The sequence below is a fragment of the Coenobita brevimanus genome, chromosome 116 (genome assembly GCF_032717465.1).
Source record: "Coenobita brevimanus isolate Jiangsu-jjx chromosome 116, ASM3271746v2, whole genome shotgun sequence".
NCBI classification, from domain to species: Eukaryota; Metazoa; Arthropoda; class Malacostraca; order Decapoda; family Coenobitidae; genus Coenobita; species Coenobita brevimanus.
Genome location: NC_137069.1, coordinates 8,538,548 through 8,556,397, shown reverse-complemented (window position 1 = coordinate 8,556,397; position 17,850 = coordinate 8,538,548). Strand labels below are relative to the sequence as shown.

Here is a 17,850-nt window from a genome sequence, read left to right as displayed (position 1 = left end):
ATTCTCAAGTAAATGAAAGTCATCTCGATAAAGAAAGAATAAAAAATAATAAAAATTATTAAATACGCCATCGAAAGCAAGGAGAAAAGACAATCATTCTAACTAATGTGAATATTTTTGAGCATCCATGATTTTTTTTTATGTTTATGAGGCAGTGAAATATAACTATTGAATCATGTTGTATATATATATTTTTTTCTTCAGTATCGAAGATTTTGAGATTACCAAAGTCCATACAGGGGGGTGGAAAAATTTTGGAAACTGAGGGGTGTGAAAATTCTTCTATATATCATTCCTTTATTTCTTCACTAATTCGCTCCAAACGTGGCCTCTCTCTCTCTCTCTCTCTCTCTCTCTCTCTCTGCTATACTCCTTTCACCTTAATTGGTCCAGATTTTCGTCCTTTTGCAGCTTATATCACGAAGATCATTGGCTTGAAAAGGATTTTGATACCTCTCTACATCCTTTCCATGGCACTTAATCGTGACTAGCATCATATTCTACTGTCCCTGTATAACGTAGCGTTCAAGACGGATGGGTGGCAGTTTTAGGCCAAGTTAAAGTAGAAACAGTATCGAAGTGTAGCAATGATACGGGTTATCCCAAAATATTTATAAAATATTTATTAACACACACACACACACACACACACACACACACACACACACACACACACACACACACACACACACACACACACACACACACACACCTACAAACAAACAGCGCATACACACACACACACACACGCCTACAAACAAACAGCGCATACACACACACACACACACACACACACACACACACACACACACACTGCAAATTATGAAATACAGGCTAACACATCTGACACGTACAATTCTAACTTAAATTTCCTCCATCGATTTTTTTTTTTTTTTTTTTTTTACTTTCGCTCACTCTGTTTTGAGAAGAGGACATTACATTTCTTTTTTCTCCGTCTTCTTCGGACAGGCTGTGATGGCGGGTCGGTGGCTGTGGGCGGCCCTTTCTACCCTGCTGGTCACACTGGCACTACTAACGCCTGGTAAGTAAAAAAGAAAAAATCTTAGGTTTCTGTGACTCTCTCTCTCTCTCTCTCTCTCTCTCTCTGCACCAGTTTAGACAACCCTAAGTTTCCAAAAACTTTCACCTCCCCATATGGACCTTATTACCAATTTCGAAATCTTAACGAAAGAGAAAAATATATATTTACAGCATGATTCAATAGTTTTCTTTCACTGCCTCATAAACGTCAAAAAAATTCATGGAGGCTCAAAAATATTCCAATTGGTTAGAACGATTTTTTTTTTCCTTCTTGCATTTGGTGGCGTATTTAGGAATTTGTAATAATTTTTTTCTTCTTTACCCAGGCGATTTCCATTACCCGTTCCCGCCCCGGAGGGGCTCAGAGACTTTTTTTTTTTCACTGTTTGTCTCCTTGTTTGTTTGTTTATTTATTTGTGTGTGTGTGTGTGTGTGTGTGTGTGTGTGTGTGTGTGTGTGTGTGTGTGTGTGTGTGTGTGTCTGTCTGTCTGTCTGTCTGTCTGTCTGTTTGTTAACAACTTTACGCGAAAACTATTGGTGCGATTTTTACTAAAATTACAGGGATGATGGGCTATGACCTGATCACCTGGTAAAATTTGGGGCGAAATTGGGCCAAGGGCCTGGCTGTAGGGCCAAAGAATGTAATAAAATGTTTTTTTTTTTTTTTTTTCGTTTTTTCTCCATAATCCTTTTCAAATTCGTCATATCGACCTGAAACCAAAACCTCAAGGTGCATCTTTCAAATCTGCATCCTATAACATGCCTCATTACATCAGGGGGGCCACCCCCCAGTTAGCGGTAGGGGGATCAGTGTCAGGTGGGTAGGGCCTAAAATTACAAATTGGCAGAAAATCGTCAATTTTCACCCAGTGTACTCCAAATTTGATATGTGACATCTTTTACTAGATATCCTGTTGTGTTTATACGTCAGCATTAAAATGACTGCCGGGGACGGGTTTGCTTTGACTTGGCACCACTTCTTTAATTTAGAATATATCGATTTGGAGGTCTGATATTCCAGATTTTTTTTAAATGCAAGGAAGAAGGAACCAAAGGCCTACGCGACAAATTCTCCCCCCCCCCACAAAAAAAAAAAATAACTAGAGAGCCAATTTATTTTAGATTTTATTTAATGGAAGAAGGAACCAAAGACCAGAAGCCCGCAAGGTCGTTCCCTCCAAGAAGGAAATAAAAACAAGATAACCAGATAGACAAATTCACGCTCCGTACAGTTCAAGATGCCTGGACACACTGCGTTTTAAAGAATGGAGGTCATAGGTGTGTAGGGAGGGGGGGCTGACAGGTAAAAAGTCTTAATTTCGTGACGGCCACATCTTTTAGATGTACAGTGCCGAGGTGGGTTCGAGCCCCACACAGGTGAGGGTGATTTGAGGTCTTATTACGAGAATGAAAGTGTCGGGGTGGGGTGGGGGCAGGTAGGGGGTGGGGGTGAGGTGGAGGTAGGACCAGGAAAGCATACCCCCTGAAAATAGGTCTTGTTGTTATTAAGTACTTGTGTGTTAGTTTCCAAAGTTCCCAGTAACAACAACAACAACAATAACAAAATCCAGAACAAAAACAAGACCAGCCCACTTTCCTCCCATTAACCTGGTTCTTGGACGCAGGTGTGTGTGTGTGTGTGTGTGTGTGTGTGTGTGTGTGTGTGTGTGTGTGTGAGAGAGAGAGAGTAGTAGTGGTGGTGGTGGTGGTGGTAGTAGTTGTGGTGATGATGGTAATGGTGATGGAGATAGTGGTGATGGTGGTGGTAGTGGTAGTAGTGGTAGTGGTAATTTTTATTTATTAATTTTTTATGTACTCAACTCTGGGCATAGGCTTCACAGCCAGCTTCCAAGGCCCAGTAGTGGCTGAACGCTATATAAGAGTAGCCATCGTCACTCATCACCATCAGCATCAAATATCCACTGCCTGAAAGTTGTTCACGTAGAAGGCACCCTAGCACCTCTTCCTTAACGATTTATTTTCCAGACTACCCATCCATATCCTCATCTTTAGCTTCTTAGTCTCTTTAATGTCGACATGGATGAATAACACATGACTATATTAAGGGAGCAGAATCAGAGATAAATCAGTAAGGAAGAGGTGTTAAGTAAGCTTCCTAACAACACCAGAATGCCGTCCTTGGTTTGTCCCATCCTTCCTTCATCATCACCTACTATCTTCATTATTCCTTTACACTTTTTTACATGTGACTTATTTTTCTACACTGAAACATTTACTATCTTCATATTCCTCAAGACAAATTACTTTTTTTTTTTTACATTAATACATTTACCATCTCCATATTCCTCAACTCCTTTTTACAACCGACTTAGTTTATTACATTCATACATTTTCAACGTGACAGTTATTCATACTAGCAATCCCCAAACGCAGGTGTATTGGTTATTTATTTTCTTGTTTTGGCCAATAATATATTTCTTCTCACATTGATCAGCATTGCTTCTAAAAATAATAATATTTTTCTTCTCACATTGATCAGCATTGCTTCTAAAAATAATCATTCTTTTTATATCTGGTGAAGGAGAGTAAAAAGAAAGTGGATGAGGAGTTTGGGAGGAATCTGAGTGTGAAATGGAGGGAGAGTAAGAAATTGTTTTGGAAGGAGGTAAAGAAAGTAAGGCAGTGTGAAAGGGGAAATAGTAGGGGAGTGAAAGATAGGAATAATAGATTGTTGGTGGAGAAGAGAGAGAAACTGAGGAGATGGAAGGAGCACTTTGAGGATTTGTTGAATGTGGAGAGTGAGAGCAGTGCGAGTATAAGCGGTTGGGGAATGGCTGGAAGAAGAAGAGATGAGAGGAGGGAGGAAGAGATCAGTAGGGCGGAAGTAGTGGAAGCGATGAAGAATATTAAGTTGGGAAAGGCCCCAGGAATTGATGGAGTGTGTGGTGAAATGCTGAGGTATGGGGGTGAGATTGTTGTGGAGTGGATATGGAAGTTGTGTAGATTGGCTTGAGAAGAGGGAAGGGTTCCAGAGGACTGGAAATCAGGTATAATTGTTCCTTTATACAAAGGAAAAGGGGAGAGAGAAGTATGTGGCAACCATAGGGGTATTTGCCTTCTTAGTGTGACTGGTAAAATATATGGTAGAATACTCAATGATAGGGTTAGGCATATGACAGAGGAGCTAGTTGGAGAAGAACAAGGGGGATTTAGGAAGGGAAAAGGGTGTGTAGATCAGATATTTGTTCTAAGATGTTTAGTGGAGAAGTATCTAGAGAATGGAAGGAAAGGGTATGCTGCCTTCATGGACTTGGAGAAAGCTTATGACAGAATAGATAGGCAACGTATGTGGAAGGTATTAAGAATATATGGAGTGGAGGGGAAATTGTTGAGTGCTGTGAAGAATATGTACGAGGGAGCTAGGGTTACGGTGCTAGTGGATGGTGAGCTGAGTGAGTTCTTTGATCTCAATGTGGGACTGAAACAGGGTTGTGTGATGTCTCCATTGCTGTTTAATATATACATGGATGGGGTTGTAAAGGAGGTGCAGGGTAGGGCAGTGGGTGTGGGGGTGGCTCTAATGAATGAGGGTGAGATTTGGAAGCTTCCTGTGTTGCTGTTTGCTGATGATACAGTACTGTTGAGTGAAGATGAATGGGAGTTGCAAGTTTTGGTGAATGAATTTGGGACAGTGTGTAGGAGGAGGAATCTGAAAGTTAATGTAAACAAAAGTAAAGTTATGGTGTTTGAGAGGAATGAAGTCACAGAGTGTGCAGTGAGGTTGGATGGTGAGGATATGGAGAATGTGAGTGCATTCAAGTACTTGGGTAGTGTGATGAGTAAGGATGGAACTCTGGGGGATGAAGTGCGTGAAAGGGTACAGCAGGGAAGGAAGGTTGTTGGTACACTGAAAGCAGTGATGAGAAATAGGGAGGTGAGTATGGAAGTTAAGAAGTCACTGCATGATAGTATTGTGATCCCTACCCTGACGTATGGAAGCGAGGCGTGGACCTTGCAAGAGGGGAACAAGTCAAGAGTGAGAGCAGTGGAAATGAGTTACCTGAGAGGAGCATGTGGAGTGACGTGGAGGGACAGGTTGACGAATGAAGAAGTGAAGGAACGCTGTGGGGTGGATGTGGATGTGGTTGAGAAGATTAGGAGAAATACACTGAGGTGGTTTGGACATGTGAAGAGAATGGAGAATGAAAGATTTACTAAGAGGGTGTATGTAGGTGAGGTGGAGGGAGGGAGAGGGAGAGGTAGACCGAGGATGAGGTGGAGGGATGGAGTTGAGAGGTATATGAGGGAGGGAGGGGTGAGTTGGGGGGAGGGTAGTCAAATGGTGGGTAACAGAGCGACTTGGAGGCGTTTTGTCTGCAGCCACCCTTTGCGGGATTAGGGCGTCGGGCTATAGAATAGAATAGAAATTTCCAATCATTTTTCCGGATTTTTTTCATTTTTTAGCTCTCAGTCCTGTTTTATTCTTATATTTTGCACTATATTCCAAAACAGTTCCCTGGTTTTAGAAGTCGCACTCTTTCTCTCTCTCTCTCTCTCTCTCTCTCACTGTTCTACAACTTTCGTAATTAGAGAACAAAAGTCTTCCTGTTAATATTAAACCCAGACCACGTTCAAAGCAAGATAAAACTCTCTCTCTCTCTCTCTCTCTCTCTCTCTCTCTCTCTCTTAAACATACGTACTGCACACTTTAATTTCATTCCCCAGCTGATGTAAACAGACCATTTTCCACGCTGGTAATCAGGTCTACTAATATCAATGCAAACAGACCAGAAAATGACGCCGACCAGAGCTAAAATGACGCCACCTCTCACCTCTGATCTACGTTCCCGGTCTTTCTGAGTTTTATGTGATTTTGCTGCATTTTTTTTCTCGTTTTTTGTTTTTTTTTATACAACCACACGAATGTATTATAACTAGTTTTATATATATATATATATATATATATTTTTTTTTTTTTTTTTTTTTGACGATGCCCATTGTTTTACGATGCCACCTCCCACCTCTGTCGTACGTTCCCTGTCTAAAGGTTAATGTGATTTTTTTTTTCTCGTTTTTATGTTTTTTTTTTATACCACCAGACATTTCTTATAACTAGAATATTTTCTAATGAGGCCCTGTGCTTTACGATGCAACCTCTCACCTCTGTTATGTCGTACGTTCCTTGTCCTTCTGAGTTTTATGTGATTATCCTGCATTTTTTCTAGTTTTTATGCATTTTTTTTTTATATCACCAGACGAATTGATTATAACTAGATTTTTTTTGGCGGTGTCTAATGCATTAACGATGCCACCTCTCACCTCTCGATGTCGTACGTCCCCCGTCTTTCTGAGTTTTATGTGATTTATCTGTTTTTTCTCGTATACTGTATAGGTGATTTTTATACCACCAGACGAATTTATTATTACCAGAATTTTTTTTTGATGTCCAGTGCTTTACGATGCCACCTCTCACCTGTGTTTCGTACGTTCCCCGTCTTTCTGAGTTTTATGTGGTTTTCTTGCATTTTTTCTCGTTTTTTTAGTGTTTTTTTTTTTTTATACCACCAGACGAATTTATTATTACTAGAATATTTTTTTTTAATGATGCCCCTGTTCTTTACGATGCCACCTCTCACCTCTCTATGCCGTACGTTCCCTGTCTTTCTGAGTTTTATGTGATTTTACTGCATTTTTTCTCGTTTTTTTTTTTGTGTTTTTCATACCACCAGACGAATGTATTATAACTAGAATATTTTTTTTATGATGCCCAGTGCTTCATGATGCCACCTCTCACCTCTCTTATGTCGTACTTTCCTCGTCTTTCTGAATCTTATGTGATTTTGCTGCATTTTTTTCTCGTTTTTATGTGTTTTTATACCACCAGACGAATTTATTGTAACCAGAATATTTCTTGATCATGCCCTGTTCTTTACGTTGCCACCTCTCATCTGTGTTTCGTACGTTCCCCGTCTTTCTCAGTTTTCTGCGATTTTGCTGCATTTTTTTCTTTTTTTATGTTTTTCTTATACCAGCAGGCGGATTTATTGTATCTAGAATATTTTTTGACGGTGTCCAGTGCATTAACGATATCACCCTCACCTCTGTTATGTTTTAAATTCCCTGTCTGTCTCAGTTTTATGTGATTTTGCTGTATTTTTTCTCGTTTTATGCATTTTGTGAACCACCAGACGAATATATTATAATATTTTTTACGGTGTCCAGCGCATTGTCACCTCTCACCTCTGTTCGTTGTACGTTCCCCAGTGCTCTGATCTTGTTTGAATTAGCTACTTTTCTTTCTTTCTTTCTTTTTGTTTTTGTGTGTGGATTAAATCGTTTGAAGACAGACAGAGTTTAAAAATGCCGCCTTTCACCTCTATTTGTAATGCGTTTCCCGCTGCTCTGAGTTTATTTGAAGTCGCTATGTTTGTTTCTGCAGTGTGTGTGTGTGTGTGTGTGTGTGTGTGTGTGTGTGTGTGTGTGTGTGTGTGTGGGTTCAAGCATTTTCGTGTATTTTTGTGTGAAACATTCCCAGTGACGATTTTGGATACAACCCTGGCCAGTCGTAGCCTTGCCTCTCCCACCTATCATCAGTTCCCCTGCAGAAGGTCCGTACCAGATCCATTTTCCCTACAGCTCAAGGGACATTAAGGACAAGGTAAGGATAATGAACGTGACCTTACATCGCCCTTCGACCATATAAGCCCTTGTTTTGACTCCCCTGACCCTGATGATATCTCAACCAAGTCTCCCTCATCCTAGCCAGCTGAGGAAAGTGAGAAGCAGAGGAGGTAAAATATTAAGCGAACTTTTGTATATATGGGCAGGGAATTATACCAAGCCTCTCGCAGCTTAGCAATAATAGCCAGCAGAGGAAAGTGAGAAATACAGGTGAAATATTAGGTGACCTTTTTTTTAGTCTACGTTTGTACCCTGGATGTGAGTTCTCTCTCTCTCTCTCTCTCTCTCTCTCTCTCTCTCTCACACACACACACACACACACACACACACACACACACACACACACACACACACACACACACACACACACACACACACACACACACACACACACACACACACACACAAGTATTTAAGTCCCTTTAGACATGTCCACACAAAGAGCGTACACGCAGTAATGCCGGCTTTTTACACACACACACACACACACACACACACACACACACACACACACACACACACAGCCGTACGAATCTCCTTTAAAACTCCTCTGCACAATTACTTCGAAAATCATCTTTTAGTTGCACAAGAAAATGAACGTTATCATCATCATCATCATCATCATCATCAGGCTGAGTCAGACTAATGCAGAACAAAGACCTCTCCCATATTTTTCCTCAGCTTGTTCCATCCAGTCCCAGCGAATCACCGAATTATATATAAGTTTCGGTAATTCTTTCTTTATGACAGGGATCTTACCGCCTAACAACAAAAAGAATTAGTAACTAAGGAGACGCACCACTGTGTTTAAGTAGCTAAATTATTCGGAACAAATTAGACTATTTTTACCCTTTCGTATGATCCCCAAATCCTAGCAGTTGTAGTAGCTGTAATCCCAGGCTTATCTGAACGTGAACCCGGTGAACTGCAGGCTTACGTTGCCCTCCTCTTGCAGTCCACCGTCCTCCTTTCAGTGGGCATGGAGAGGGGGAGGGGAGATATGTTTTTATAACCAAGCTGCAGAGCCAACTATACTCGTTTTACTCTAACGTGGCCTAAAATTGCCATCTCTCCATCTTGAATTCCAAATTGTAACAACGTATTAACACAAAATTATGATACTAGTCACGAAGATGTTTTGTGGAAAGGATGTAAAGTCATAGTATTGCCTTTTCCAACTATTGACCTTCGTGAAGGAAGCTACAATGGAACGAAAATCTAGGCCAGGTTAGTGTGAAAAAACTATAATCATATCAGTGCCACAGCGAGAAGGCCCCCACTCCAGCGCCAGACACGCCATGCAGTAAATCAAGGTGTTTATTATTGTGTACATTAAAAATTCCATTATTCTAAATTATTCTAACCTTCGCTTTTAATCCCGAAGCTCTGAGGAGAATAAACCCGTGCAACCTGGGCGTGTGTTGCAGAGCCTTGCGTGTGTTGCAGAAGGCGGAATCTCCCTTTCTTTGTCAGGCGCTTAATTCCTCCCTTTGTCCTTTGCAACGAGGTAAAGGGCCCGGCTTTCTCGACCAGCAGTTTACATTTACACTGAGCCTTGTGATTATCTGGGCAAGGAGAGAGACTGCTGTTTAGACGAAGCCAGTTTTTATATTGTGTGAGATGGGGGTGGGGGATAGGGAGGGGGGATGTGGAAGTGGAGGGATAAGGTTGGGGGTTAGGGTGGCGGTGATGTTGGGGGTGGGGGTGAAGGAGAGTGGGTGTGGGGGCCTGGGGGGGGATGAGGCAGTGTGTGTGTGTGTGTGTGTGTGTGTGTGTGTGTGTGTGTGTGTGTGTGTGTGTGTGTGTGTGTGTGTGTGTGTGTGTGTGTGACATGCGGCAGTGTGAGATGATGCGACAGTTCATCATTATCATCATCATCATCATCATCATCACCACCACCACCACCACCACCACCACCACCACATTTTACCTGATGTCCTACCCAATTTTCTTACCACATTTTCCTCCTCCTCAGGCCTCAGCGTGGAGTGTTTCCTTTGCAGGCACTTTCTTCGAATCATTATCATCACCTTTCCTGATTTTCCTGCCTCATTTTCCTCCCTTTTCAGGCTTCAGCGTGAACTGTTTCCTCTGCAGCTTCTCTCCTCGAACCATCATAATCATCACCACCACCACATATTTTCCTGATTTCCTACCCAATTTTCTTACCTTATTTTCCTGTTTCCTATCTATTTTTCTTACCATATTTTCCTCTGTTCCTACCCAATATTCTTACCATATTATCCTGATATCCTACCAAATTTTCTTACCATATTATCCTGATTTCCTACCCAATTTTCTTATACTTTCCTGATTTCCTACCCAATTTTCTTACCGTATTTTCCTGATTTCCTACCCAATTTTCTTACCGTATTTTCCTGATTTCCTACTCAGTTTTCTTACCATACTTTCCTGAAATCCTACCCAATTTTTTGCCATATTTTCCTGATTTCCTACCCAATTTTCTTATATTTTCATTTCCTACCCAATTTTCTTAAATTATCCTGATTTCCTTCCCAATTTTCATATATTTTCCTGATTTCCTACCCAATTTTCTACCTATATTTTCCTGATTTCCTACCCATTTGTCTTACCACATTTTCCTGATTTCCTGCCCAAATTTTTTACCATAGATTCCTTATTTACAACCCAATTTTCCTACCTGATTTTACTGATTTTCCTGCCATTCAGGCCTCAGCGTGAAGTGTTTCTTGTGCAGCAACTTACTGCATCACATTTTTCCTGATTTCCTACTCAATTTCCCTACCCAATTTTCCTCGCTGATTTTCCTCGTTTTCCTGCCCGTCCAGGCCTCAGCGTGGAGTGTTTCCTCTGCAGCTACTCTCCTCGAAGCAACAGCTCGAGGATAGACGGCTGCATGGACGCCAACTTCACTGAGGAGCAGATCGAGTCCGGATCCTGCGACTTGGGCTGTGAATCGGTGACCGTCTACGATATTAATGGTGAGAGTGGAAGCTAGCTCTAATTTCTCTCACACTGGATTACCTCTCTCTCTCTCTCTCTCTCTCTCTCTCTCTCTCTCTCTCTCTCTCTCTCTCTCTGACCGTCTACGATATTAATGGTGAGAGTGGAAGCTAGCTCTAATTTCTTTCACACTGGATTACCTCTCTCTCTCTCTCTCTCTCTCTCTCTCTCTCTCTCTCTCTCTCTCTCTCTCTGACCGTCTACGATATTAATGGTGAGAGTGGAAGCTAGCTCTAATTTCTCTCTCTCTCTCTCTCTCTCTCTCTCTGAATCGGTGACCGTCTACGATATTAATGGTGAGAGTGGAAGCTAGCTCTAATTTCTCACACACTGGACTCTCGATAGATAGATAGACAGATTTTATAGATAGATACTGTAGATAGATAGATAGATAGATAAACTTCATATAGCTTGGCTGATCTTCACTGGGAGTTTCTGAACCATATATAAGACCGGATGAGACTGAATCTCTCTCTCTCTCTCTCTCTCTCTCTCTCTCTCTCTCTCTCTCTCTCTCTCTCTCTCCCTCTCTCTCTCAAGATGCATCATATCCATTCATTATCCCCATTCTGTTTACATCTCTCTCTCTCTCTCTCTCTCTCTCTCTCTCTCTCTCTCTCTCTCTCTCTCTCTCTCTCTCTCTCTCTCTCTCAAGATGCATCATATCCATTCATTATCCCCATTCTGTTTACATTCTCTCTCTCTCTCTCTCTCTCTCTCTCTCTCTCTCTCTCTCTCTCTCTCTCTCTCTCTCTCTCTCTCTCTCTCTCTCTCTCTCTCTCACAAAAAAACAGGCTTCCTCACACTTCTCTCTCTCTCTTTCTCACACACACACACACACACACACCGCTCGCTGGTGCAGTGGTAACGCTCTCGCTTGCCAACTGGTGGACGGGAGTTCGGGCCTTGCTCAGGTTGCAAAAAGTTTCACTGACGAAGTGGGTGGTTACTGTCCCCCTTGAGCAAGGGGACGGGTGTGTGGGTGTGTGGTCACAGCCTTGCCCTTAGATCGGACTATATGAGCTCTCAGCTCCCTCCCGGGAGGGTAAAAGCTGACGATCACGACCATCAAGTGATCCTGACCGACCCAGTGACCGACCCAGTGAATTACACACACACACACACACACACACACACACACACACACACACACACACACACACACACACACACACACACACACACACACAAAAACGGGCTTCCTCACACTGTTCTCTCTCTCTCTCTCTCTCTCTCTCTCTCTCTCTTCTTTTTCGGGGCTTTTTTCGAGTTATGAGTGTAAATAACCACGTTCGCTTCAAGTTTATGATGTACTGAAAAACTTTAACAATGCGTGAAGGAGCAATGGACGTAAATTTTCCTCTCTTATATGCCGCTCGACAAATGGTGCAGTGGTCTGGATTTGGTTTTTAGTACTGTATTATTTATTATACGGTAAGAGTTGGTTATTGAAGACTGTGTGGTTAATGTAATAATGATGATAATGGTAATACTGCTGTTGCTGCCATTGCTGCAACTACTAGTACTGCTACTGCTAGTACTGGTGCTTCTACAACAACAACAACAACAACAACAGCTGCTACTACTACTACTACTACTACTACTACTACTAATAATAATAATAATAATAATAATAACAATGATGATGATGATGATGATGATGATAAACAAGAAAGAGGATGATGATGCTAATAATAATGACGAAGAAAAAGAAGAATGAAAAGTATAATATTAAAAAAAAAAATCAATAAACCGTGAATGAGTAAAGGCAACAAATTCATCTTTATTACACCTCATGGATAAATTATTGAAACTTTACAAATCCGTCTCTTACCACAGTAGTTTGAGATTTTAAAGCCCTCAGTTTGAATACTTTTTTTTTTTTTCATTTTTCATTTTGGTTAAGGAGAAAGAATTAATTTGGGAGTGGTAAGAGGGGAAGAGGGAGGGTTCTAAGAGGGGAAGAGGGGGGTTCCAAGAGGGGAAGAGGGAGGGTTCAAAGAGGGGAAGATGGGGGTTCCGAGAGGGGAAGAGGGAGGGTTCAACGAGAGGAAGATGGGGGTTCCAAGAGGGGAAGAGGGAGGGTTCAACGAGGGGAAGAGGGAGGGTTCTAAGAGGGGAAGAGGGGAGTTCTAAGAGGGGAAGAGGGGGGTTCTGAGAGGGGAAGAGGGAGGGTTCCTAGAGGGGAAAGGGAAGGGTTATATAAGGGATCAAATGGAGAAGTAAAGAGAGAGCTTCGTGGATACGGGAATAGAGGAGGGTAGAGGATATAATCAGTACAATCCAAAAGCATAAATGGATGTGGGCAGGTCACGTCCTTCGTAGAACAGATAACAGATGGACAGCCAGGGTAACTGAGTGGCAGCCCAGAGATGGAGCGAGAGGAAGAGGCAGACACGGGCCGGGATGAAGAGGTAGAGTGAGAGGAAGAGGCAGAGAACAAGATGGAGAGATGGAATGAGAGGAAGAGGCAAAGACCAAGATGGAGAGATGGAGCGAGAGAAAGAGGCAGACAAAGAATAAGGAGAGATAGAGTGAGAGGGAAACGCAGACAGACAAGAAGACAAAGCGATGGAGTGAGAGGAAGAAGCAGACAGAGAAGAGATGGAGTGAGAGGAAGAGGCAGAGAACAAGATGGAGAGATGGAGCGAGAGAAAGAGGCAGACAGAGAACAAGATGGGGAGATGGAAAGTGAGGAAGAGGCAGACAGAGAACAAGTTTGAGAGATGGAGTGAAAGGAAGAGGCAAACAAAGGACGAGATGGGGAGATGATTTTGCAGATTTGCTGGGATTGGATGGAACAGGTTAATAGCTAATAGGACAGAGTGGAGAAAAATGAGAGGCTTTGGTCCTGTTTTAGAATGATGATGATGATGATGATGATGGTGATGATGATGGTGATGATGATGATGATGGTGATAGTCATGATGGTGGTGATGATGATGGTGATGACGATGATGGTGAAGATGAAGATGATGGTGGTGATGATGATGATTATGTTGATGATGATGATAGCGGTGATGATGATAGTGATGATGATGATGATGTAGGTTAGTAAATCGGGGAAATACCTACGAATAAATATAATATCTGTAAGTAGGTCTACTTGTAAGTACAGAGAATGAAGGACAGCCTAGAGTGGATACGTTAGAAAGCTTGAGTAGATAAGTATTGTAAGTAGGTTTCTTAGTGAGTTAGTATATTAGAGTAAGTAGGCCTTGTGTTAAGTAGACAGACAAGCCTTAGATTGAGTGAGTATACTCGCGTGAGTATGCCACTGAGTAAGTAGATTAGTGTACCACAGTAAGTATGCCTGGGTGTATGATAGTATATCAGAGAAAGTAAGTTGGTTAGTATATCAGGATAATTAGGTTAGTATATGAGGGTAAGTAGGTTAGTATATCAGGGTAAGTAGGTAAGTATATCAGTAAGTATGTTAGCATAGAGTATGTTAGTGTTTCAGAGTAAGTATGTTAGTATATCAGAGTAAGCAGGTTAGTATATCAGAGTAAGCAGGTTAGTATATCTGAGTAAGTATGTTAGTATATCAGAGTAAGCAGGTTAGTATATCTGAGTATGTTAGTATATCAGAGTATGTTAGTATATCAGAGTAAGTTCGTTAGTATATCAGAGTATGTTAGTATATCAGAGTAAGTATGTAAGTATTTCAGAGTATGTCTGTATATCAGAGTATGTTAGTAGTTCGGAGTATGTTAGTATATCAGAGTAAGTATGTTAGTATTTCAGAGTATGTTAGTATATCAGAGTATGTTAGTATATCAGAGTAAGTATGTTAGTGTATCAGAGTATGTTAGTATATCAGAGTATGTTGGTATTTCAGAGTATGTTAGTATATCAGAGTAAGTATGTTAGTGTATCAGAGTAAGTATGTTAGTATTTCAGATTAAGTATGTTAGTATATCAGAGTAAGTATGTTAGTATATCAGAGTAAGTATGTTAGTATTTCATAGTAAGTACAGTATGTTAGTATATCAGAGTAAGTATGTTAGTATTTCAGTGTAAATATGATAGTATATCAGAGTAAGTATGTTAGTATATCAGAGTAAGTATGTTAGTATATCAGAGTATGTTAGTGTTTCAGAGTAAGTAAGTATGTAAGTATATCAGAGTAAGTATGTTCGAATATGAGAGTAAGTAGGTTAGTACAACAGGGTAAGAACTGTATGTTAGTATATCAGCGTCAGTAGGCAGTGTCCCTAGCGTGGGGTATGTCGTGCCGAGCATATGAGGGTAATGAGTTGGAGTCCACTGGCAAGGCTATACACACGGATGCATGCATACATGCATACATACGTACGTACATACATACACACCCGTACCGTGGATTGTTATAACTGGATACAGCGACGATACATACATGATACGTAGATGATACATACATACATACATAGACACATACAGCACATACAGTACACACATACATACATACATACACCCGTACCGTGGATTGTTATAACTGGATACAGCGAGCATACATTCATGATACATAGATGATACATGTGTGATACAGGACACACATACATACATACATACATACGTACATACATACATATATATACTTGGCTATTATAACAGGGACAAGAAGGATGCAAGGAATACATGATATGTATATAATACTGGCCACACACACATGACGTTTGTGAAAAGTTTGTACACAACAGATATGACTAGGTAGAAGGAAGTTCTTAGGTGTCGTATGTATATATAGATTGATAGATAGATAGACCGATTATATAGATAGATAGATAGATATGTGTGTGTGTGTGTGTGTGTGTGTGTGTGTGTGTGGCCATTCATGCATGCGAATGAATGTTTGAGTGGATGAGCAAATTGGGAGTGTGTCGTCCTGTCTCGGCTACCACCCTTTACTTGGGGGAAGCAGCCTAGATATATAGATAGATAGATGTATGTGTGTTATATATATATATATATATATATATATATATATATATATATATATATATATATATATATATATATATATCCATCCATCATCCAATCCTACGTTGCCCCGTGAGGAGCGTAGGAGCCCGGGGCTAGGCAGTTGGTCCTGACATTTAAGATGAGAGTGACCAGCCTCACTCATCCCTGAGTGGCATTACGTGAGCAATAAACCCCAACCATCCCTTGGATATATACCTTCACCGGCTCAATCCGATTGGAGCACAATAATTACCCACTAAACCACCAGGCGCCAAAATTTGGTTATTTGGTTACCACCCAGCGTAGTAAATGGTTTCCTGGTGAACAGGAAACCATTTGGCTTGTCACTCAGTGCAGAGTCACCCATAGGCAGGAGGAAAAGGAAAGAATGAAGGAATGAAAGACAGAAGAGGGAGTGTAAAGTCACCCATAGGCAGAAGGAAGAGGAAAGAATGAAGGAATGAAAGACAGAAGAGGGAGTATAAAGTCACCCATAGGCAGAAGGAAGAGGAAAGAATGAAGGAATGAAAGACAGAAGAGGGAGTGTAAAGTCACCCGTAGGCAGAAGGACGAGGAAAGAATGAAGGAAAGAAACATAGAAGAAGACGGAAGGAAAGAAGGATAGAAGAAGATGGAAGGAAAGAAGGATGGAGGAGAGGACAGGGCAGACACCAGAGAGCAGCATTACATTAAGTGAGTGGATGGTGAGCGCCCCCAACTACCACCATATATATATATATATATATATATATATATATATATATATATATATATATATATATATTGTTGTGTGTGTGTGTGTGTGTGTGTGTGTGTGTGTGTGTGTGTGTGCAGGCGAAAAAAAAAAATCGGTGAAAATTACGAAAATTACGCTGTAAAACTTAACAGCATCCTCTTGAACAGTCCCGTGTCAACATACTGGGAAGTTTGACCTTGACCTGTGACGTGAAAAATACACCATTTTTGGCCTCACCTCCACCAACACGCTTTGACATGACCGGGAACTTTTATGCACAATATAGTGAATCTCTGACAAACAGTTTCGGGGACAATTTTATCATGAATTTATAAAAGAAAAAAACAGGGATAAATGAAATAAAGAGTAAACTGAGGATGAGATGGAGGGATGAAGTAGAGAGGTATAGAGAGGGGGTGCGAGCTGGGGGGAGGGCAGCGTAATGACAGGGGACAGGGCAACATGGAGGCGATTTGATTGTGGCTACCCCTTATGGGATTAAGGAGTCTGGCTGTAGATGGGTAAATCAGACGAATTTTTAAAGAACATTTTTATAATTACCTGAAAAATAAACTATAAAATAATTGTAATCAATAGAGATAAAGGAAAGATAATGAGAAATTTATAAATAAAATTGATTAAAAAATGGTTAATATTAATTCATGCCAATAAATTACTAACCAAACCTTCACTGACTGCTGTTCATGCAGGCTGGGAGTATATTACGTATGCATGGTGATTCGCTCTCTCTCTCTCTCTCTCTCTCTCTCTCTCTCTCTCTCGTAACATTACGTCCCGACCGTCTAAAACGGATAGAATTGTCCGCGTGGTCTATAGATCGTATTTAAAATATTTTGGTTATTCCCTTACACCTCTTCCTTAGCGATTTATTCCAAACATTACACTCATGATTCTCGTATTTGCTGCAGTCCATATTAAAACGATAAAAAAAAAAAAAAAAGCATGCCAGGAAATATTAAAAGCCAAGTATGCAAGATAATCGGTATGGAAAGGGAGCTGCGACGCCTCCCTATAACATAAACCTCTTCTTCTTCCCCTCAGAGGAGGTCGAGAGCTTCCACCGAAACTGCGCCACCAACGACACCATCATGACCAACACGTGCGAGACCTACACGACCCGGGTCCTCATCCGCCGGGTCTGCTCCTGTGACTTCTCCTACTGCAACTCAGCCTCTAGTCTACGGTGGACGGGGCTAATAGGAGTGGTGTCTCTGGCGGCGGTCCTCTATCTGGGGTCTACCTGAGTCCCCCTGATGTTGCCTTCTCCATTTTCCTTTTTCCGTACCCCATTTTCTCTAAGGTGTGACCGCCCTCTTTCTTTTTTCCCTCTTTCATCTCATTTTCTCTAAGGTGTCACCGCCCTCTTTCTTTTTTACCTCTTTCATCTCATTTTCTCTAAGCAGTAACTATTTTCTACCCTCTCAGCTTTGACTACTATTTTTCCCCCTCTCTCTCTTCTCGTTTTCTCTAAGCTGTGACTG

At 41.2% G+C, this 17,850-nt stretch overlaps 1 protein-coding gene across 1 annotated transcript; it reads left to right on the top strand.

Annotated features, from left to right (window-relative positions):
- The first annotated feature begins 975 nt into the window (after window positions 1-975).
- LOC145418785 (uncharacterized) lies at window positions 976-17,613 on the top strand. The gene is made up of 3 exons (XM_080287118.1): window positions 976-1,042; window positions 10,494-10,646; window positions 17,411-17,613. The coding sequence occupies exons 1-3, from the start codon at window positions 976-978 to the stop codon at window positions 17,611-17,613; spliced, it is 423 nt and encodes a 140-aa protein (XP_080143244.1).
- The last annotated feature ends 237 nt before the right edge of the window (window positions 17,614-17,850 follow it).